This window comes from Callospermophilus lateralis, chromosome 2 (genome assembly GCF_048772815.1).
Source record: "Callospermophilus lateralis isolate mCalLat2 chromosome 2, mCalLat2.hap1, whole genome shotgun sequence".
In the NCBI taxonomy this organism is placed as follows: domain Eukaryota; kingdom Metazoa; phylum Chordata; class Mammalia; order Rodentia; family Sciuridae; genus Callospermophilus; species Callospermophilus lateralis.
In genome coordinates this window covers 138,750,666-138,774,806 of record NC_135306.1, presented here as the reverse complement: position 1 = coordinate 138,774,806, position 24,141 = coordinate 138,750,666, and the positions used below count along the sequence as shown (strand labels likewise).

The window sequence follows — 24,141 nt, the reverse complement described above, 5'->3', positions numbered from 1 at the left end:
TATTTATTTTTATTTGGAGATGGACAGAACTGTCAAGATAGAGGGTCAGCAAAGTAGAGCCTACAGCTTGGCCTAGTTTTGTAAATAAAATTTTATTGGTATACAACCATGCCCACTTGTTAACATTTTGTCTGTAGCTGTTTTGGCACTACAGGGACACTATAAGAACAGAGTTATACAAATAGCTAAATAATAAATACAGTTGAGTGAAGGGACTAGTTTTGTTTACTCATTTGACATGGATTTTAGACCTAAAATTACCATTTTATAAATTTGGTTGTTTAATAAAAAATGAGAACTTATATGTCAAAAACTATACTGGTTTTGCCGGTCTCAGTGGCGCATGCCTATAATCCCAGCAGCTCGGGAGGCTGAGGCAGGAGAATCACGAGTTCAAAGACAGCCTCAGCGATGGTGAGGCGCTAAGCAACTCAATGAGACCCTGTCTCTCTAAATAAAATACTAAATAGGGCTGGGGATGTGACTCAGTGGTTGAGTGCCCCTGAGTTCAATCCCTGGTACACCCTCCCCTCCCCGTCCCCCCCCCCCAAAAAAAAAATACAGCAGTGTTTTGAGAGGATTCTACATACTACAATTATTAACATTTATTTCAAAAATATATTTCTTAACTGTGGCATTTCTTAGGCTGATGAAAACTTTTACACTTGTGCATGGACCTATGATAGCAATACAAGCCATCCTTTGCTGGCGGTAGCTGGATCAAGAGGCATAATAAGGATAATTAATCCTATAACAATGCAATGTATAAAGGTGGGTTTTATGGCTAAATTGCATATTTTGAATGTACATTGGTGAAAACATACTGTTTTCAATGTAAAATTAATCAGTGACTGCAAAATTTACAATTTGTGCATTGTTTATTGCTTTCTTTAGACAAATCTTTTTGAGTCCTTTGTGAAAGTTGTGTAATCAAATTGAGGAATAAGTGGGAAAAATGTTAATATTTGTAATGCTTTCTTTCTTTTCTTCTTTGGCAGAGATTAAACCTAAGGGTGACATCCCTGAGCTACATCCCATTGCTTTTTATGCTTTATTTTGAGACAGGGTCTTGTCAAATTGCTTAGGGCCTAACAAAGTTGCTGAGTCTGGCCTCTGAACTTGCTATCCTCCTGCCTCCCAAATCACTGGGATTACAGGGGTATGCCACCACCAGGCTTGTAATGCTTTTCTTTTAAAATAATTTCCCTCCTTGCCTTTCTTTTGAGAGGCTTTCAATGGACAAATACCAGGTTTTGCAAGACACCCAAACTGGGAGTTGTAGATTGAAGGACACCTTGTGATTAACTGAATGGTAAAGCCTAGGAAGATGAAATGGAGACTGGTTTAATTAACTGTTTTTAACCCTGGGGGCACATTAAATTACCTAAGGATCTTTTAAATGAGTCTTTGCTAATCCAGTCCTATCAGAACATCTTCAAGTGAGACTTGAGCATCTTTTTCCCCCTTCAGTCTGCAGGACAATTTTAATTTGTAGCTAAGGTTGAAAACCACTACTTTAATGAGTAAAACTATTTTTCCATTTTCTTAAGACTTATTAAAAAAATTTACTGATTTTCGAGATATGAAATTTGAAATATTTTAAATTTATTGTAGCACTATGTTGGCCATGGAAATGCCATCAATGAGCTGAAATTCCACCCAAGAGATCCAAATCTTCTCCTGTCAGTAAGTAAAGGTAAGAGAGTCTTATTTCTTCGGAAATAACAATTTTAAAGAGTAGGCCACTTCCTTTCTGCGCTCGCACTTGTGGTGGAGGCAGCTAGTGCGCTTCAACATGCAGGATGATGCTGGTGAGTTCATGGACCTATAAATGCCACAGAAATGCTTCACCAGTAGCTGCATCATTGGTGCCAAGGACCACATGTCCATCCAGATGAATGTGGCCAAGGTGGACAGGGTCACCAGCAGGTTTAATGGCCCGTTAAACCTATGCTATCTTCGGGGTCATTCTGTAACAGTGAATTTTTATAAAATCTTAGGCTACGTTAGTATTTCACAAACTAAGAATTAAAGAAAGGAACAGTGAAATGTACTTATGGCATTGACATCAGATTTTAGTAAAATAATTGGTACTGACAATGAAGTATATGTTACCCTTCTCATTTAGCATATGGTATTGTTGTAGTTCTAGAACTTTGTCCTTATGTGAATAATTATAGTTTTGTCAGTTTTAAGTGACACAGGCTCAAAGTTATTGCATTTAAAAAAGTTTTTAAAGATAGTTTTAAAAACATTTTTACCAGTTACTATCACTCTGTCTAATCATGTAATCAATACAGCATATGACAATCACTGTTTTTTTTTTTAATTTTTGAAGATTGTTGTATAAAGGATTCTTTGTAGAATTCCATAAAATTCTTATTTCTCCAGCATAAACTTTTAAGAATATTTTCTATGAAGATAAAGCTTTGTATTGCTCTTATGCTTATGCTGACATTATAAGTTTATTCTGGGTCTAAACAGGCCACTTAATCATTCTAAATCATTTCTGAGCTTTCCAAAATGAATTAGGTTATGTTGTTTCTATTTTTCATTGCCTTCTCTTATGCTTCTACGTATTCTAGTCAAGTTTTTTCTTAGGCGTATCAGTCCTCAAATTAAAACTTGGGCTGGGAATGTAGCTCAGTGATAGTGTTATATATAGGAAAGCAGGGAGCTGAAACTCCAAATCTCAATTCTTGTGTTCTGACATAACAAAATTTAAAATCAGACACCAAAAGCTATTCAAGAGGACTTTAAAGAGAAAGTAGGTGAAATTAAAGTAAATAAGCAAAGTGAAACTTAAAGCAGAGAGCACTCTTACAATGAGACACTGGGGCATCTGAGCAGAGAATGATAAAAGGAGACAATGCTGTCTACAAATTTATTAGTGTTTAATGTTTACCAGAATTAGAGACCACTCTGTACTCTTTGCCAATCAGGTGTTCAACTTCTTTCAGGTAGTGGAGGGTTTTGGTTTTTTTTTGTTTTGTTTTTGTTTTTTTTTTGTGTGTGTGTGTGTGTGTTGCTGGGGATTTAACCCAGGGCCTTGTGCATGCAGGGCAAGCACTCTACCAACTGAGCTACATCCCCAGTCCCAAGGCAGTGGAGTTTTTGACCTTAGTTGCTCATCTCTGGAACTGTCATGGTGGCCATCCTATTTAGGGGGCTTCATCTACAAGTCAGTCCCATGTTGATGTGGGCACTGGGGTCAATAGCTGGTCAGAAATTACCTTAGTGCACCTGTTTTACTAAAGGAAACTTTCTTCCCAGACAGATGAGATACCTATAGCCATAATTCCTAGCTTTACATCACCATCAATGGACCCTGTCAAGTCCCATTAATCCTTTTCTTTTGACATATTTCCCATTAGCTCCTTTGCTTCTGTTTATTGTCTACAAATTAACTACCACACTTTTCTTTCTCATCTACTTTGAAATAGATTAAAGAAGGACCTAAAGTAATTTAAGGAACACTTATGACCTTGCCATGCATTTCACTGCTCATTGGTAGCTGCTACCTAACATTAGGGCATGCCTAGCATGTGTAATGCTGTGGGTTTGATTCCCCAGAAACAAAAAAACTCCCATATGAAAATTGTGTCAATTTTTTCTGTAAATATTGAGGCTGAAGTTAAAATGACTATGACCAGGCCAGGCATGGTGGTGTAAGCCTGTAATCCCAGCAGCTCGGGAGTCTGAGTGAGGCAAGAGGATCATGAGTTCAAAGCCAGCCTCAGCAATTTAGCTGTTTTACAGCAATATTAATATATAAGCAATTCAGCAAGACACTGTCTTGAAGTATAAAAAGGGGATGGGGATTTGTCTCAGTGGTTAACCACCCCTGAGTTCAATCCTCTATATTTAAAAAAAAAAAGAAAAAGAAAGAAAATTACCACTAGGAAAAGATGTTACTTTTGTCCTCTGGTGACAGTAATTGAGCTCAAATATTCCTGTATAGCTGAGTAGACTAATTCTTTTCCTTTAAATATCACAATTTTTAACCCTGGTCTTTCCCTATTGTATGAGCAAGAATGTTTTTAAAAAGCATACAGCCTTGGGCTTAGGTTGTGGCTCAGTGGTAGAGTGCTTGCACAGCACATGTGAGGCACTGGATTGGATCCTCAGTACCTCATAAAATGAGTAAACAAAATAATGGCATCGTGTTCATCTATATAGCTTTTTTTTAAAAAAAAGCATACAACCTTTTCAAGCTGAGTAGAAATTTTACTATAAATGATGCCATCAAGAAAGTGAAAAGACAACCTATGAATGGGAGAAAATATATGTCATGAGCATATGAGCTCCTACAGCTCAACAATAAAAAGACAACCCAGTTAAAAATGGACAAAAGTTCCAAATAAACATGTCTCCAGAAAACGCACACAAATGACCAATAAACAGATTAAAAGATGTTCACCATTATTAATCACTAAGGAAATTGAAATCAAAAGCACAATGAGAACCATTTCACAGATAGTTAGGGTAGCTATAATAAAAAAGGCAGATAGGTATTGATTGAGATGTGGAGAAATTATAACATGATCAAACATTGCTGGTTGGAATGTAAAATGTAACCATTTTGTAAAACAAGCTAGCAGGTCCTTAACATTAAACATAAAATTATGAATTGTAGGTAGGGGTGTGGGTTTGCTCGTGCATGTGCACATACTTGTACTAGTGAAAAACATTTGTATACTCAAAAACTTGTACATGATTGGAACCAAGAAATCAGTTTTATAGCAATGTTAATTTCTCAATGTACTATTGCCTCCTGGTGGTAATTATATAGTATGTTAATACACATTTACAATATGAGTATTGTTATATTTCAAGCTCTATGTGGCATGTCTTTTGCTATATATTTTTTAAAACTTTTTATATATACATGACAGTAGAATGCATTTTGACATTATACATACATGGAGTGTAACTTCTCTAATTAGAATCCCATCTTGTGGTTGTACATGATGTGGAGTTTCACTGATGCTTGCTATACGTTCTTTATTGTTTAATAGAATAAGTTGGGATGGGGCAGGGGGTGGTATATTTCAGTGATAGAGGGCTGGCCTAGTATACACAAGGCCCTGGGTTTGGTACTCAGGGCTGCAAAAAAAAAGAAATAAAAGAAGTCGTTCAAATTACAGTTACGTAATTTTCAAAGGAAAACTGTCAGTCGTGTTACAATGCATATTGTTTTCAGTCATTTTTGGCTTTCTGTAGAAATCTTATGAATCTGTTCAATCCCTTTTGACTTGTTAATGAGTGTGGTGAAGGGAAGAGCTAGTACCTTATTCTGTGGTATAGTATAAAATTATGTTAAATCTCTGTTTTAATCTCAAAAGTATCTCTCCATCAAATTAGGATATTATTTAAAGAAACTTATTTGACATAAATAAGCTTAAAATATTTTTAAGATTACATAATTTAAAAAATTTGTCTAGTTAATACTATAAATGTTATAAATATTTTAAGTTGCTATATAATATGGATTTCATTATTAGTCTTTACTGTGTGTGACTTAAGTCTAAACTTTTATAGTGTTTGCTTCTCTAAGGAGGTGCTGAAAAAGTTCACAGTAAATGAATGATAAAAAGTTCATCTTAATTTTTTGTATGTTTACATTAGATCATGCTTTACGATTATGGAATATCCAAACGGACACTCTGGTGGCAATATTTGGAGGTGTAGAAGGGCACAGAGATGAAGTCCTAAGTGCTGTAAGTTGAAAGCTATAGGACAGTAAAGTTCAGGTTTATAAGCTGTGAACAATCCCCATGGAACTCTGTTCTTAATAGAAAGCATATGTTTGTTTCATACAGCCTGCCAGGCAGGCATTTTATTTATTGAAAATGTAAAATTTTGATCTTACTGGTGAAAGAATAGAGCAAGAATTTTTTTGGTGTTTGTTTTTTAAAATTACCTGTAGTTTATCTTACCAGTGCCTAGATTCTCATGTAAGAATAATATGAACTTATTCCTTTCTATCTTTAATCTAAAATCACCCCCAAAAAGGTAACTTTTTTTCTTTTTCCTGTTTCTTAATTACTGAAGGAACACATTACACTAGTTAAGAAACATTTTCTTGTTCGGCACTGTAGTGCACACCTATAATCCCAGCAACTAAGGAGGCTGAGATGGGATTGCTGGTTCAAGGCCATCCTCGGCAACTTAGAACCTGTCTCAAAATTAAAAGGACTGGGTGTATGGCTCAGTGATAGGGGGCTTCTGGGTCCAATCCAGAGTACTGCAGAAAATGAAAAAATATATTTTCCCTTTTTCTTTGAAGTAAGTTATCTACTTTTTAGAAAGCATTTTATTGTGCTCACACTGAGTTTAAGGTGACTTTTTTCCAACTCTCCTGTTTTTTTTCCCTTTATTCACTTAAAAAGTGAATTCTAACACCAATATAACTTTGAAATGTTTTGATTTACTAGTATAAAATAAAATCTGAGTTGTTTAAGGACTCATAGGTTCAAATTCAAATATCAATTGAATTTCTTGATTGGAGTTGGACAAGAAAAGCAATGAAACTTTTCAGCTTTTTGTGTCATAAAATAATAATTTTATCTCAGCACTCAATATATACCTTGAAAATCAAGCAAAGGGAATACTTTAATATAATGGAATAAATAAAAGTAAAATTCACATAATTTACTTTCTGGCCTTCCATATTATAAGAACTCATTTACTCTGGTGACAAACCAAATAAAGCTTTAAATCTTAGAAGTAGTAAACTGTGATTTATGGATTACATAGATGAAAAACAAAATGGAGTTAGTATTTTGATTTGAAATACAATTTTCACTGTGTTAGGTGAAAATTGGACAAATATAATTTGTGATGGTAATTTTTATACTTAATTTAAACTTTTCTGTTTTACATATAGGATTATGACCTTTTGGGTGAAAAAATAATGTCCTGTGGTATGGATCACTCCCTTAAACTTTGGAGAATCAATTCAAAGAGAATGATGAATGCAATTAAGGAATCTTATGATTATAACCCCAATAAAACTAACAGGTAACAGTTAATATGCTTTATTGTGCTGTTGAATAGATGTGTTTTACTTTTTCCCTGAATTGTTCAATAAACCCCCAACACTAAGTTTAGAAGGCCTTTTAATAACCTTTAGGTATAATTTATCTGCCATAAAATTCACCCCTTTTAAATGGAAACCTTTTATTTTTAATGCTTATGGCTCAGTTTTTACAATCCCTTTAGAACTGTTTTTGCCTTCATTTAGTAGCATATTTTACTGATTTTTATTTAGCTATGCATATACTTGACCTTTTAAATTTACACATATAACAGTTTTTTAAAAAATATTTTTTAGATGTTGTTATTTATTTGTACATGGTGCTGAGAATCTAATCCAGTGCCTCATGCATGCTAGGCAAGTGCTGTTCCACTGAGCCACAACCCCAGCCCCACATATTAACAGTTTTAATAGAATAAAGTAAAAGACACATCAGTAAATTCTAATTCAAGATAATAGAACGTATTTAAAAAGAATAATGATAATATAACATTTTTTTTAAATGAATCTCACTTCATTAAATAGAGAAAATTTAAATTCAGAAGTCTTGTTCCATGATACCATGTGGTGGGCAATTTTGTAACTTCCTTGTGTTTTTGAAATGTCTCAGTTTTGGAAATGCCTGAATTCTTAATTCAGCTAACTTTTTTAAGCATTACATGAGGCTATCATTAACACTTTCATTTTAAACATATGTTTACGTATACTAACTTTGCCTTTTTGTTTAAGCAAAGAGCTAGAGGTTATCTTCTGGTTTGCAAACTATATTAATAATCGTTAAATTTGTAAGCCACATTTGAGTATACTCATCAAACCTTAGTGACCTTTAAGAATAAATACAACTTTCAGAATTCTACTTTAAAAGAGCACAGACTAATATGGTGTTGAATTTGTATTTTGAAATTATTTTGTATATTTTTGAAATAAATACAAATTATATTTCTTAGTTTACAGAAAATAATATTGAGTTGTGCTGGTTATCTCCTTGAAGGAGTTTAATCCTAAGACTTTTAATATGTACTTGACTTAAAGGCATTTAATGTAATTGTGTAACAGTTAAAAAATTATGTCAAATCATCAATAACATTTGAATGTTTTAACAAATTCCCAGAATTTGAATTGGAAGCATTATACCAGATAATGCAGCCCAACATGCTTTTTATATGAGGGCAAATGTAAGAAGAGAACATGTCAATTGACTAAGACAATTCATGATGTGTAATTCTATAATTATTTCAGTATAAAAACGGGCTCTTGGTTGGGGAAGCAGTCACTGGTAAAGTACTTGCCTAGCATATATGAATTCTGGGTTCTATACGTAGCACAACAAAAACACACAAAACTGAATTATTTACTAGATTAGAAATATTAGGTGTAGTATTAAAACCAGTAACTTCAGAATTGGTAGCAGCTTATCTTATTCATTGTCTTCTTGCAAGTGTCTTTAAGGGAAGAAATGGAGTCACATTTTAGTTTCCTAAATATAGAAATTATTTGGAAAGGTCTTTAACAGATTTCTGCAAGGCTGTTTCAGAAATTATTTCTTGAGGCAGGACTGTAAATTTATTTGTAGCTGACTTTGAGATGATGTTTCATTGCTTCCAGAAAGATGGCTATCTTAAGTATGTTAACTTTCATAAACCATTAATGCTGAATTTTAAAGGATTAAATAAGTAGTTTAGTGTACTTTTGTGGGAAAGTTTCACCCCTGCTATCAGATCTCTTTCTTTTTTATTGGTTAGGATACTCAGAATTGAATGGATTAATTTGGGGTCATATGTAGTACAATTTTATTTTTTAAATATCATTGGACAAAAATAAGATTGAAAATTGATAATGGAAGAAAATAGAGAAAGAAAAATGGAGACTTACTCTTCAGTAAACAGATTGAAATATAAGTTGTCTGGAAACAGAGGAATTGATAGTCACATTTTATTTTTAAAAGTTTTATAAGTCAGGCTACAGATGTAGCTCAGTAGTAGAACACTTGGCTAGCATGCAAAAGGCCCCTGGCCATACCACAAAAAAGAGTTTTATAAATTCAAAAATTAAAACTAGTGTCATCTCTAATATTTTTTTTTCTTTTAACTTTTTACATTTCTATTTTCCTTCAGGCCATTTATTTCCCAGAAAATCCACTTTCCTGACTTTTCTACCAGAGACATACATAGGAATTATGTTGATTGTGTGCGATGGTTAGGCGATTTGATACTTTCCAAGGTATGAAAAGAAACTGCAGTTAAGCTGTACTTTTCAGAGAGAGAGAAAGAGAGTGTGATTGTTTGAGTGTGTGTGTGTGTGTGTGTGTGTGTGTGTTTGAAACTTTGCAAATTCATTTGGTTAAAATGAATACTAGAAGGGAAATTTGACTCTCAAAGTCTAATATTTTGGTAGATTTGAAAACTTATTTTAAGAATAATACAATTATTTGTGCTCTAGTAAGAGAAATGTAGCTTATATGGTGATAGTGTTTTCTGATATTTGATGATGTTGCAAAATAACCAATAATTAAAACCAACAGTGTTTCTTTTTTTATTGATATGTTTGTGTCTATTTCAATAACATTTTATTTATAAAAACAGGTGGCTGGAGTTGGTTGGTTTATAGGCTATAGCCCCATCCTGCATATCCTGCTCTAACATGTTGATGGATGTAGGTATACCCTTCCATATTCATGGGTTCCACATCCTGCATTCAGCCAACCATTGATTGGAAAAAAAAAAAAAAAAAACCTGCACATGTATAGACTTTTTTGTCATGATTCTCTAAGTAATGCAATATAACAGTCATTTACATAGCATTTATATTGCATTAGATGTTATAAGTAATCTAGAGATGATTTTAAGTATATGGGAATACTGGGTGTAGTGGCATACCCATGTAATCCCAGTCACTTGGAAGGCTAAGGCAGGAGGATGGCAAGTTTGAGGTCAGCTTCAGCAGCTTAGTGAGATGTGAGATTGAGTCTTAAATTTTAAAAAAAGGGAGGGTATGGGAATGTAGCTCAATGGTAAAGCACCCCTGGGTTCAATCCCCTTTGCCAAAAGATAAATAGAGTCTATGGGATGATGTGTGTAGGGTATATGCAAATACTGTGCCATTTTATATAAAGTACTTGATATTTGGGGGGGTCCTGAAACCATTCTCTTACAGATACTGAGGGCTCAATTTTCACACACACATTTTAAGATGGCAATTGAGAGAAGTTATTGGTGATGTTATTTGAACATTTGAATTGTCAGATTTGGAAAAAATTGCTATTTGGTTTCCTTTCTTGATGCGGATTTCAGGATATTCGTGTATTCTTGGGCCAGAACCTAATTTATTTTTTTTCTTTTCCTATGGGTATAGTTTTACTGTTGTTGTTTATTTTTCCCCCCCTTAAACTTTTGATCTTGAAATACTTAGATTCAGAGGAAATTTCAAAGATAGTAAGTACAGAGAGGTCCAGTGTGATCAATTCCCAATTTCCCCTAATGGTCATATTTTACATAACTATAACACAATATCAAACCCAGGATATTGACACTGTTATTATAATGTGTGTGTAGTTTCTTGTTATTTTAATCACATGAATTTTGTCATTTCAAGAATGTAACAGTTTGGAATCTTTTGAGATTGTTTTTTCCCACTCAATGTAATGCCCTGGAGATCCATCCAAGTTGTTGCTTATATCAGTAATTCTCCTTTTTATTGATAAGTAGCATTTCATTGTATGGGTATACTACCACAGTTTATTTAACCATCTATTGTAGGTTGTTTTGGTTGTTTCCAGTTTGGGGCTATTACAAATAAAGCTGCTAATTAATGATTTTGTACAGGATTTGGTGTGGACTTGTTTTTCATTTCTCTGGGATAAATGCCTAGAAGGGCAATTGCTGGGTCATGGTTAAGTTTGTTTAGTTTTTTAAGAAACTGCCAAAACTATTTTCCAGAGTGGCCGTGCCATTTTACATTCTCACCAGCAATGTATGAGAGATCCAGTGTCTCCGAATCTTCGCCAGCATTTGGTATTGTCATTATTTTTTATTTTAGCTGTTCTGATAGGTGTGTAGTGATATCTCATCGTGGTCTTAATTTGCATTCCCTGATGGCTAGTGTTGTCGAACATCTTTTTCATGTGCTTATTTATCATCCATATATCCTTTTTGGTGATGTCTCTTCATATCTTTACTCATTTTCTAATTGGATTGGTTTTGTTTTGTTTTTACTGTTGAGTTTTCAGAGTTGTTAATATATTCTAAATATGACTCCTATGTCACATACATAGTTTGCAAATATTTTCTTCCAGTCTATAGCTTTTCATCCTCTTAACCGGGTCTTTAAAATGTCTTCAATTTTTATGAAATTCAATTTTTGATTTTTTAAAAAAATTTTGTAGACAATGCTTTTAATGTTGTGTCTAAGAACTCTTCACTAAGTCCTAGGCCTTAAAGATTTTCTCTTTTGTTTTATTTGTTTTCTTGCTATGTTTTCCCTCAAATGTATGATCTATTTTGAGTTAATTTCTGTAAAAAGTACAAGGTTCAAATTGAAGTTAGTTTTTTCCCTATACATATCCAGTTACTCCAGTATTATTTTTTCAAAGACTATGCTTCTTCCATTGAATTGCTTTTGTACCTGTCAAAAATTATTTGAACATACTTTGTTCCATTGAACTGTATGTCTGTCTCTGTGCCATCACTACATACATGGTCTTCATTATTGTAGCACTATGATAAGTCTTGAAATTGGATAGGTTGATTTCTCGCTTTATTCTTTTTCAAAATTGTTTTTAGCTATTCTAGTTCTTTTGCCTTTACATATAAGTTTTAGAATGAATCTTGTCTACATTTACCAAAAAAAAAGAAAATCTTATTGGGATTTCTTTTGGGGATGAGGGAGATTTTGATTGAAATTATGTTTAACTTATATGTAATTTTGACGGGCACTAATATCTTGAGTCTTATAATCCATAAATACTGTATGTCTTTCATTTATTTGTTTTTTAAATTGTATTTATCAGCATTTATACCGTTTAGCATACAAGTCCTTGTTTGTGCTTTGTTGGATTTACATCTAAGTATTCTTTATTCTCTTTTTTAGCTATTATAAATTGTATTTTAAATTTCCATTTCCATGAGTTCATAACTAGTCTATAGAAATACAATTGATTGAATATTAATCTTGAATCCTACAACCTAAATAAATTGCTTTTTCTAAGAAGTTTTTTTGTTCTTGTTGATTCTGTGATTACTTGGGATTTTCTATGTAGACCATCTTGTCATCTATTAATAGGACAATTTTACTTTTTCCTATATGATCTGTATGCCTTTTCTTTCTTTCCTTATTGCACTGATGAACTCAACTGTTAGTACTACGTTGAATAACCATGTTAAGAACAGACATTTTGACTATAGTCTCATAATTATTAGCTGGGGTTTTTTTATTGTTGTTGTTCTGTTTTGTTTTAGGTATTCTCTGTCAAGTTGAGAATTGTATTTGCTTCCTAAATTTTTGAGTTTTTCCACAAATGGGTTTCATTTTTGTCAAATGCTTTTTCTTCATAGTTGATAAAATTATGTTTTTTCTTTATTCTGTAGCCTGTTAATTTAGTGGATTGTACTATTTTTTGAGTATTGATCCAGCCTTGTCACTTACTAAGAGACAAATGATTAAATCTCCAACTATATTGTAGATTTTTCTTTCTCCTGACAATTCTATTACACGTTTTGCAGTTCTTTTGTTCGGTACATATATATTTGGTATTGCTGTATCCTGGTGGCTTTACCCTTTTATTGTTATGTAATACTTTTTAACATCTGTTTGTTATAGTTGTGTAAGTTTCTTATAGATTACATATCATTGAGTCATTTTGTTATTAATCCTCTCTGGTGGTTTATTTGATTTATTTAGACCATTATATTTAAGCCTTAACATAGGTAATTATATTAGTCTGTTGGATTGGTTATTTTTGTTTATATGTTTTTGTTTTCATTTCTCTCTCTGGGTTTTTTTCACTATTACTTCCTGTACATTATATTTTTTAGAATTCCATTTTTATTTATGTATTATATCTTTGAGTATATTTCTTTGTAGTTTTTTTCAGTGGTTGCTTTACTATATATGTGTAACATGTCATCCTTGTATTGGTATTTTATCAATTCAAGTGAAACGTATGACTTTTCATTCCTTTATTCTTCATTTATAACTCTTAAATATTTGCTTTATATTGAGAACCACATCAGAATCTTGCTTCAGTCATCAAATATAATTTAGATGACTGAATTATAATTTTCAATTATAAAAGAAAAGGGAGAGAGTACTACATACTACTCATCCTGCTTTTTCTGTTCTTCCATACTCATAATGCCAAGATGACTCCTTAAATAATTTCCTTCTGTTCAGAAAACTTCTTGTAGGTAGGTTTGCTGTTGACAAAATTCTCTTAGTTTTCCTTCATCTAAGAATGGCTTTATTTCTTCTTCATTCTTGAAGGATGTAGTCACTGAATATAGTTTTCTGGCTTCACAGTTTTTTAGGTTTTGTTTTTTAACTATTGAAAAAGTGTTTGTCCCCTCTTTGGTTTGATGAGGGATCTTCTGGAAATTTTTCTCCCCTGTAGATAAGGCATTCTTTTTGTTTCTGCTTTCATCATTTTTCCTTTGTCTTTAGTTTTTAGATTGAACATGAATATATTTGTAGTTTGGGGTTTGAGTATAATTTGAATGGAGATTTATTTGTTTTATTTTGTTAGCGTTCACTACCTTCTTGAATCTTTGATAGATTTATTATTATTATTATTATTATTATTCTTTTAGTCATAGATGGACACGATACTTTTATTTTATTTTTTTTTTATTTTTATGTAGTACTGAGGATTGAACCCAGAGACTTACACATGCTTACAGGAGCACCCTAGGTTTATGTTTTGGGGGCATATTTTTGTCTCAGATTGGAAACCTTTCAACCATTATTTGAGTTATTTTTTAACCCTGCACTCTCCCTAGTTTGGAGTCTGATGAAATGTTAGATCTTTAATTTGGTTTCTCGGATTTTTTTTTTTTTTAAGGTCTGTTTTCTTTTTTACTCAGATTGGATAATTACTGTTGTTCTCTTTTTAAAATTCTTAACTCTCTCCTGTTTTCTGCTATTCAGCCCATCCATTGAAGTTTTAATTTTGATTATAATACAATTTTTATTTCAAATTTTTCCATATATATTCTGTGTCTGAAACCTTTTTTAGTTCAAGTGTATGTATTTGTACTCATTAAAGCATTTCTATGATTGCTGCCTTAAAATCCTTATCAGATAATTATGACATCTGTTGCTTCAGTATTGGTATCTTTTCAAGTTGAGATTTTTCTGATTCTTAGTATCCCAGTAATTTTTTATTGATTTGTGGATATTTGGGGTATTATGAGACTCTAGATCTTCTTTCAAGCTTCCCTTGTGGTAGGCTTCTTTGAGACTTTTCAGCTGGGGAAGGAGAGCACAGCCTTGTGGTTACCAGTTAGTGGGTGGGAGTTCAGACTTTCTACTAGGCTTCAGTTAATACAACCATAGTTGGGGGTTTGGGATGCCACATTAGTGCTGATCTAATAGTCTCCACTGCTGTGTGGATAGTTAGTTGTGGCCTTACCACTGAGTGGTTGTGACTGTCCTGACTCTGTTAGGCCTTCTCTAGCCCTTCTCTGATACTAGGCCAGCCAGAAAGTCACCTTATTGATGCTAAGGGTATGGGATACCAGTGGATATGTAATCAAGGTACTTAGTTATGACTTAAGAATGGTTCCTTACCAGGATTTTGTAGGTTCAAGTGAAGATGAGTCATGGGTTTTTCTGTGCTGTTTTGAGAGGCTTGTCTTTACTTGTTAGCATTCTTGCTTTGTTGCCTTCTCTAGCATCCAGTCTGGGATATAAAGAAAATCCAGAGAACTCAACACTCTTATGGTTCACATTCCTGGGTTCATAACTTGTCTGCCTTTTCTCACCTTTAAGATTGTTTGCTTTATATATGATATTTAGTCTTTTAAGTTACATTCAGGGGAATTAATAGAGAAGAGTGAATCTGCTCTTTTTTTTTTTTTTTTTTGGTAGCAGCAATAAAAAGCCAGTAGCTTTAAATTTCTACCCTTAGAACTTAATCTGGCCAGTTGTTCAGTAGTGCACACTTATAATCCCAGCAACACAGGAGACAGGCAGGAACAACACAAGTTTCAGTCCCTTAGCAACTTAGTGAGACACTGTCTCAAAAAAATAAAAAGGACCAGTGATATAATTCAGTGGTTCATGAACCCATACTCCTGGGTTCATTTCCCCATACTGGGAATGTAATCACACTTAAGGACAGGATTTCTGAATTTAGGTGAGAGGTTGGACTAAATATTAATGGTCATTTCAAATCTGGCTCTGTGTTAAAAATCACTGAAAGAACATGGTAAAAATAGATTTCTACACTTTATCCCCCAATGATTCTAAATTTGGCACAAGAACCCTAGAAATCTGTGATTCTAAAACGCTCCCTAGATGATTTCGAAGGTAATGAATCAGCTCTGGTAAATTCTTTTTATCTTCCCTTACTTTAGTTTTCCATGAGGCGGGACTCTAATAATTAAAATTCTTGACTGGGGATGTAGCTCAGTGGTAGAGTGCTTGGCTGGTATGCCTTAGGCCTTGGGTTTGATCCCCTACCACAGGGGGAAAAAATATTCTTTATCAGCACAGTAAGAAGTACATGAAGAACAATTTTATAATTCTTATGCTTCTGCCTTCCCCTTAGAGATTCTGATTCATTGGGGTTGGGGTCACGATGAGGTTCCTGAGAAAATTCCACAAGTTATTATTGATCTAGTTGTACACTTGTTCAAGAGTCATTAAGCTAAGGTGATCTCTGAGGGTACTTTGTAGTTAAGAACTTGTGTAACAGATACCATATAGCATTATGTTTGAAAAATTTGAAAAAGAATAAAAAAATGTGTTGTCCTGCCAGGTATGGTGTGCATGCCTGTAATCCCAGTGGCTCTAGAGGATTGCTATTCAAAGCCAGCCTCTCTAGGTTCAATCCGTGGTATTAAAAAAAAAAGAAAAAGTATTATCCCATTCTGATCGTATTATGACCATGTGGTTAAACTGTTTAAATGCCAGTGACCCTTGCTGCAGGGTTGCCACCTTTGATAGTGTAAGCTGCACAGCAAAATCCAGGGAGCACTGCTTACTTAAACCAAGGTTTCTTAATCTGGAGTTATTGAGGTTGTGCTGTATAATGTAATTTGGTGAGGAACTATCCAATTCATCAGAAGATTTTTGTCAGCATGTCTGGCTTCTACCAATTAATAATATGAAAGGCACCCACAGTTTTGAAATTTTCTTTTCATTGTATTCTTTACCAGTTCCTGCCTAAGTAGGAATGTGTGCACAAAGAGTCAGTGTTACATGATAAGAGAAGTTTAACTTCATATCATTTGAGCCCATTCACATGTCGGTGTCTTGATGTTAAACTACTGCTTTGATTGCCTCCTTTTGCCCTACTTCAAACCTGATCTTCAAGGCACATTGAATGAATTCATTATATCTGTTACCTGTCAGGTGGTACAGACACTGTGGTTGAAGAATCCAATAAAGGATTAGAAATAAGTTTGAAAGTTAGGGAAACTGGTGATAAAAAGAAGGACCAGATATTGAAAAGCCATGTATTCTTATACAGTGTTTTTATAATTATACCTTTGAAATGTAATTTCAAAGTATCTTGGGTACCAAAGTATCTAGAGCTGAATGTGGTTTGATTATGAAGAGAAATTGTGACTTCCAACATGAATATTCCAAACAACATAATTTTTTTGTATTGTCTAATTTTGTTGATCAGATTTCTTATACTCAAATGTGGACGTTGACTGTATACAAATGAATGTGTATCACTGGATTAACCACATTCTTTGACTTGTCATTCTAAAATAATAGTCTTGTTTTAAATTTTTAAAATTCAGTTCTAAAATTAATACTTGTTTTTCTCATTTTTCTCTTTTAGTCTTGTGAAAATGCCATTGTATGCTGGAAACCTGGCAAAATGGAAGATGATATAGATAAAATTAAACCTAGTGAGTCTAATGTGACTATTCTTGGGCGATTTGATTACAGCCAGTGTGACATTTGGTACATGAGGTTTTCTATGGATTTCTGGCAAAAGGTAGCAGCATATTTTTACATTTTGAAATTATTTGGCTTATAAAACACCATTGTAATTCTAGCTTTTTCTGTTATATCCATGTTCTTTTTACTCTAAGAATCTATCTTGATGTTTTGTATTGATTAAAAAATTCTGCCATTGTGGGCTCTGTATACCATCTGCAATGCCTGTTATAAATAAAATTGGCAGTTTGGTATCAGTAGTTAAATTTGGGTTACATTCCATAATAACTGTTACTAACATTTAATATTTTAGTGATTGGAGTGTTAAATTACTTCTGTAGCTTTTTCCTAGGAAAATCAGCATGGAAGACAGGTTAAATACTAGTTACTAGTTACCTAAAATATTAAAGAAATCTGTTGTTAGAATTCTGTGGTAACAAATTAATTCTCTTTAAAAAAAGAAAAAGAAAAACAGGTTTTGGAAGAGCTTTCCACAGCTGTTGCTATAATTCTTTAAGGCAGGGCAGAAAAAAGAGTACCACATTACAATGTAAACTGTAAAGCCCTTCATAAAATTGTGAAGTGCCTTCTTATTTTACTCAGGACACCTGTGAAATATTAATTGCTCTTATTCCTATTTACAAATCAGGAATATAAGATCCAAAGAAATAGTCAAGAGCGCAGTCAGAGGCTGGAACCGAGGTTTTTCTGAAGTAAGAAAGTTGTCTTAGGATTGTTGAATGCCTTGGAGCATGGTGATTTTATTAATTTGATGTTTTTAAAAATGTTTACACAGATGCTTGCATTGGGCAATCAGGTTGGCAAACTTTATGTTTGGGATTTAGAAGTAGAAGATCCTCATAAAGCCAAGTAAGTATTTAGAAGTTTCTGTAATATTAAAGACTTCTGCCTTATTTCCCCCAAAGTTTTATGCAAATAGAGAAAAAATATTGACACTTGCAATATCATCCTTAAATAACATTTAACATTTACAAATTTCAGAGTTACAAGTATTTTTTTATTTTAATAATGAGCACCTTGGTGATACTTGTACAAATTATATGGTGCCTCTTGAGTTTAAAATATACCCAAATTTTATGAGATTTGAGATTGACTTTTAATGAAGATAGTCTGGTTTTAAATGCTTTTTAAAGAGACTTGGTATCTGTTTATTTTCTTATTCATTCTAAAGGTAGATATTGGTAGTATAATGTAAAATATTTAACCTCTTGTCGTGTTTTTTCCCTAGATGTACAACACTGACTCATCATAAATGTGGTGCTGCTATTCGACAAACCAGTTTTAGCAGGGATAGCAGCATTCTTATAGCAGTTTGTGATGATGCCAGTATTTGGCGTTGGGATCGACTTCGATAAAATATTTTTTCCTACTCAAAATTAGACTGTGTTGTCTGTGTAAAATAGAATTAATGTATCTTGCTAGCAAGAGCACATAGAGCATTTAGACTTGTTTTTCAGCGTTCAATCAGGCTGAGCTGAATGTAGTGATGTTTACATTGTTTACATTCTTTGTACTGTCTTCCTGCTCAGACTCTACTGCTTTTAATAAAAATTTATTTTTGTAAGCTGTGTGTTATTTTATTTTCACTATGATGAAAGCAAGTTGAAAGTTATAAAATTATAGCTTATCTATTTGTGATGATCTTTTTTTCTTAACTGGAGAAAGCAATTTAATGTAGAGAGTAAGTGTAGGCTCTACAACTAAGCTGAAATTAAATATTGGCTCTGCAACTGTGTAACTTTGGGTAAGTAACATCTCTGTGCTTTAGTTTGCTCATGTGTAAAATGAATAATACTACCATAAAAATGAGAAGCAAATTATTTTAATGTATTTGGGGCATTTAGAATATTATTTGCCATATAATAAGCCCTAAGTATATTTTATGATTATTGGCTATTATATGCTTTATGGTTTTATAGTTTTAGTGATTTCTTCTGTGATGATTCCCCAAGTAATTATATTTAAAATTCAGTAGCATTAGAACATATGTTTTCTTGTCAGTAGATTTGTAATTGGACCATTAGTAAACTTAGTGGAAATGTTATTATTAGAACAAAGGAGAAGACATACTGTTTAAATGCACAGTCTAACAATGAAAGATACAGGGAGTATGTCCATGTATGAGTTATTGCCTCATTTCTAAAATGGTAGCCAATAGGCTAAGTGAGATTAAGTAGATCTCATAGAGTGGAAGGTTTTGGTCTCAGACATAGAGCATGTTGCATTTATTTGTGAACAACAACAACAAAATCTCCAAAGAGGACCACAATCACATGTCGAATGTTAACCAACCTGAAGCAGAATGAAGAAAGCCTGAGTAGTCATGAAACTATGGTAGAGGTAAGGTGAGGTGAGCCAGGCCGGGGTAAAATATGGAAGACTGATTTTGTCAAGTTTTTAATAGGATTAATAAAATTTTCTTTTTTGTATTTTTAAAATTTGGTTTTGATATTGTATACTTGTATGGTATTGGACAGTGTGCTGTCTCTGAAGCAAGGTCTACCTCCCTGAAATATAGTAATTTAACTCTTAGTAAACAGGAAAACTTTATCAACATTTGTCATCTTTGCATCCGATGGATCGATCCTTCTTAAGTCGCAAACCAAAAGCAAATAAATTTTAATGCATAAACATTAAAGATAGTACTGTGACATCCATTTAGCAAAGCAAGGTGGTCCAGTTTATTACTGCATGGTGAAATCCTTCCTGTTACATGACTAACTTTGTGAGAGTATGTTCCTTCTTAGAAACATATTATTCACTACTTGAATGGGAAAATTCTACAATGTACGTCATCTGAAGACAAGCTGAAATTTCACTTACCCAGTCAGCTTTGTCACTATCTCTTAGAGTATAGTGCTATGTCTGCCTCTCGTGATCTTCTGATTCATCTAATAATTTAGAAATATCTTTCTTTGTAATTTTTTTCCTGCATGAGCAGAAGATGAAATATTTTGAATTCTCAGCTTTGTTCCATGAAAGCTGAAAGCAAACCACAAAGATGGCATCTCCTCTTAGACCTTGAAAAACGATTAAATATTTGAGTGATCAAGAAGACTGAAGAATGACAAATTGAGCTTGCTTTGGCAGCACATATACTAAAATTGAAAAGATAAACAGAAGATTAGCATGGTTCCTGGACAAGGATGACACTTTTTTTTTTTTTTTTAATGTTCCATATGAAATAAAAACCTTTCAAGATAAGCAGAAACTAATAAAAGAACTCATGACTAGTAAACTGCATTACAGAACTTAAATATTAAACAAATTGAAAAAGCTTCAGAGCTCACAGAAAAAACTCATTTGAAGAGTAGCTAAGCAAATGAGAAATAAGACTAAACAATAAAATGACAGAAGTTAATAAACATCTCAACATTGAAGATATATTGTCTCAACTCTCCAATTAACAGATGTTAGTTGGCAGAGTGGATTAAAAAATAGGTCCCAACTATATGTCTGTAAGAGACATATCAAAGACAGCCACAAGCTGAAAGTGAAAGGATGGAAATTGATAGATATGCCATGTGAATGGAGTCTGGAAACAAGCAGAAGTAGCTACTCCCATATGACAAAAAATATATCAGAAAAAGGAAAAAAGGTCACTTTTCATTGGTAAAGGGAGCAATCCAACAAGAAGATATAACAATAATAAATGTTTATGCCTCAAGTATGAGCATAACTGATTACATAAAAGGCACTACTCAAATTGGAGCCCCAGATAGCCCCTAGTACAATAATACTGGGTGATTTCTCTGACCATTAGATAGCTCATCTGGACAAAAACTCGGTAAAGACTCTGTGGATGTTAAAAATATAAATCAAATGGACCTAAGGGGCATCTTCCACCATGCAACCAGCGCACTGGTTTCATTAATGAGGTTCTTGGCATAAAAGTTAGCTAGTGAGATTGAAATAAACACACAGACTCAGTTACGTTTTTCTATGACCAGGTCCGAGACGGCTCCCCCTCTGGCTCCCACCTTGAACCACCCGGTAGGGCAGTAGGGATTACTCAGGGCTAACAGGAGAGAGAGAGCACGCCAGGGAGTGGCCTTTTATTGGGAAAATTCAGGGGAGAATTCCATCCAATGAAGGTTGAAGGGGGCAGCACTCTAAGGTCAGGGTCAGTGATTGGCCCCAGGATCAGTGGTCAAGTCACACCCCCACATGGACAGGCTCTCGCTCCAGGAGAGGGTTGGGAAAACTCCGACACAGTTTAGCCAGAGCGCCTCAGACCCAAACCGCGAGTTGCCCAGTCATGTGTGAGAATGGCTCCCCACAGCATCTATAGAATATTTCATACAATAACAATATACTTCTCAGAATCTCATGGAACCTTTTCTAAGATAGACCATATTTTAGGCCATACAGCAACTCTTACTAAACCAAAAAAAAAAAATTGATACAATTCCTTGCATCTTATCAGATCATTATGGAATGAAATTAAAAATCAGTACAACCAAACCCTATGAAAGCTGTATAAACAGCATGGGGATTGAACAATACTCTAAAGGATGAATGGGTGATAGAAGAGATTGAGAAATTTAAAAATTCTTAAAATAGGAAGTGATGCAACATACCAGAACATCTGGGACATTGCGAAAGTAGTTCTGAAAGGAAAGTTTATAGCTGAGTGCCTACATAAGAGAATTAGAAAGGTCCCAAATAAATGACCTAATGATGCATTTCAAGGCCCTTTGAAAGGAAGAACAAACCAATTCCAAAACCGATAAAAGGAAGGAAAGACTTAAGATCACAGCTGAAAATCAATGAACTTGAGGATAAAAAAACAATCCAAAGGATGGATGAAATAGAGTTCTTTTTAAATAGATTGATTGATAAATCCTTAGCCAAACTAAAAAAGGGAGAAAAGTAAGATTAATGAAAATCAGAGATAAAAAGGAGAACTCATCACAGATGTTAGAAATCCAGCATATCATTAGGACTATTTTGAAAACTGGGAAACCTACAAGAAATGGATACATTTCTAGATGAATACATGCCAAAGCTGAAACAGGACGTAGGAAACCTAAACAGGTCAATAACTTGTATTGAAATACAAGCAGTAATAAAAAGATTTTAATGAAAGTTACAGAACATAAAAAGAAATTGAGCTTTGAAGATGGAAAGAACTCCATGTTCCAGGACCAGATGGGTTCTCAGTCAAATTCTACCAAACCTTTGCAGAAGAACTAATGTCAATAATCCTGAAATAATTCCATGACATAAGGACATAACCTTCCAAGTTCATTTTATGAAACCAGTACCACGCTCACACCAAAACCAGATAAGGATACATCAAGGAAAGAAAACTATAGACTAATATCCCTGATGAAATTAGATGGAAAAATACTTACTAAAATTTAGCAAATTGTGTCCAACAACATTTCAAGGAGATTGTACACCATGACCAAGTTGAGTTTATTTCAGAGATGCAAGGATAGTTTCATATATGTAAATCAATAAATAATTCATCACATTAAAAGAATTAAGGTCAAAAATCACTTAGTAATCTCAATAGATGCAGAGAAGTCCGAAAAATTCAGCACCCATTCATAATAAAAACACTGAAGAAACTAGTAATAGAAGGACCTACCTCAACATCATAAAACTATATATTAAAAATTCAAAGCCAACCTCATAGTAAATGGGGAAAAATTGAAAGCATTTACTTTAGAATCTACAAGACAAAGATGTCTACTCTCACCACTCCTATTTAATGCAGTTTAGAAATTCTAGCCATTAGGCAAAAGAAGCAAATAAAAAGGATAAAAATAGGAAAGGAAATTATCACTGTGGATGATATGACTCTATACCTAGAAGATTAAAAACAACAACAACAAAAAACTCCACCAAAAGACTTCTAGAGGTAATAAACAAATTTGGCAAAGTAGTAGGTTATAAAACAATATATACCAACAATAAATCTTCTTAGAAAGAAATCAGGAAAACAGTTTTTACAATAGCCCAAACAAAAGTAAAATACCTAGGAATGTATCTAACTGAAGAGGTGAAAGTGTTCTACAATGAAAGTTACAGAACATTAAAAGAAATTGAAGAGCTTTGAAGATGAAAAGACCTCCATGTTCCTGGATAAGCAGAATTAATATTAAAATGCCCATACTACCACAGGCAACATACAATGCAATCCTTATCAAAATAACAATGATATTCTTCACAAAACCAGGAAAAAAACAGTCCTAAAATTCATTAGGAAGAATAAAAGACCCAGAATAGCCAAAACAATATTAAGCCAAAAAAGCAATGTTGGAGGCATCACAATACCTTACTTCAAATTATACTACAGAGCAATGGTAACAAAAACTTAATGATATTGGCATAAAAACAGACACATGGACCAATGGCACAGAGTAGAAGACACAAGAGACAAATCCACACAGATAAAATTATCTAATCCTTGAAAAAGTTGCCAAAAATATACTTTGGAGATACAAGGATAGACAGGCTTTTTAACAAACGGTTCTGGGACAACTGGTTATCACATGTGGAAGAATGAAACTAGACCCTTATCTCTCACCCTGCACAAAAGTCAACTCAAAATGGATCAAATACCTATGAATTAGACCAGAAATTTCAACTTGCAGAAGAAAATGTAGGGTCAACACTCCAGATTTTAGGCACAGGCAACAACATTCTCAATAGAATTCCTAAAGCTCAGGCAATAGGTCAAGAATTAGTAAATGGGATGGCATTTAGTTAAATAGCTTCTGTGTCACAAAGGAAACAATTAAGAATGTGAAGAGTGAACCCAGAGAATGGGAGAAAATCCTTGTTAGTGACTCTTGCAGAGGATTAATATCTAGAAAATATAAAGAGCTAAAAAACACTTCACCAAAAAACCCAATTAATAAAGGGGCAAAATAATTAGACACTTCTCAAAGAAGAAATACAAGTGGCTAATAAATACATCAAAAAATGTTCAGCATCATTAGCAATTAGGGAAATGCAAATCT

General features: G+C 33.5%; 1 protein-coding gene and 1 pseudogene across 3 annotated transcripts in view; both read left to right on the top strand.

Moving 5' to 3' along the window:
* The window catches only part of Eed (embryonic ectoderm development), a 29,765-nt gene extending 11,034 nt beyond the window's left edge, over positions 1 to 18,731 (top strand). The window contains exons 5-12 of one of the 3 annotated variants that reach the window (XR_013090391.1): positions 646 to 771; positions 1,615 to 1,696; positions 5,629 to 5,720; positions 6,890 to 7,023; positions 9,154 to 9,259; positions 17,046 to 17,115; positions 17,796 to 18,016; positions 18,396 to 18,420. Coding sequence is in view for 2 of the 3 variants with exons in the window: in XM_076846556.1 (XP_076702671.1) it covers positions 646 to 771; positions 1,615 to 1,696; positions 5,629 to 5,720; positions 6,890 to 7,023; positions 9,154 to 9,259; positions 17,046 to 17,204; positions 17,943 to 18,016; positions 18,396 to 18,522 (900 nt within the window). In the remaining variant the exon portion in view is untranslated. Of the gene's footprint in view, positions 1 to 645; positions 772 to 1,614; positions 1,697 to 5,628; positions 5,721 to 6,889; positions 7,024 to 9,153; positions 9,260 to 17,045; positions 17,205 to 17,795; positions 18,017 to 18,395 lie in introns of all 3 variants that reach the window. The other 2 variants (XM_076846556.1, XM_076846555.1) reach the window with 2 other exon arrangements.
* A 1,514-nt stretch (positions 18,732 to 20,245) lies between these two features.
* LOC143393192 (U6 spliceosomal RNA) lies at positions 20,246 to 20,336 on the top strand (annotated as a pseudogene).
* The last annotated feature ends 3,805 nt before the right edge of the window (positions 20,337 to 24,141 follow it).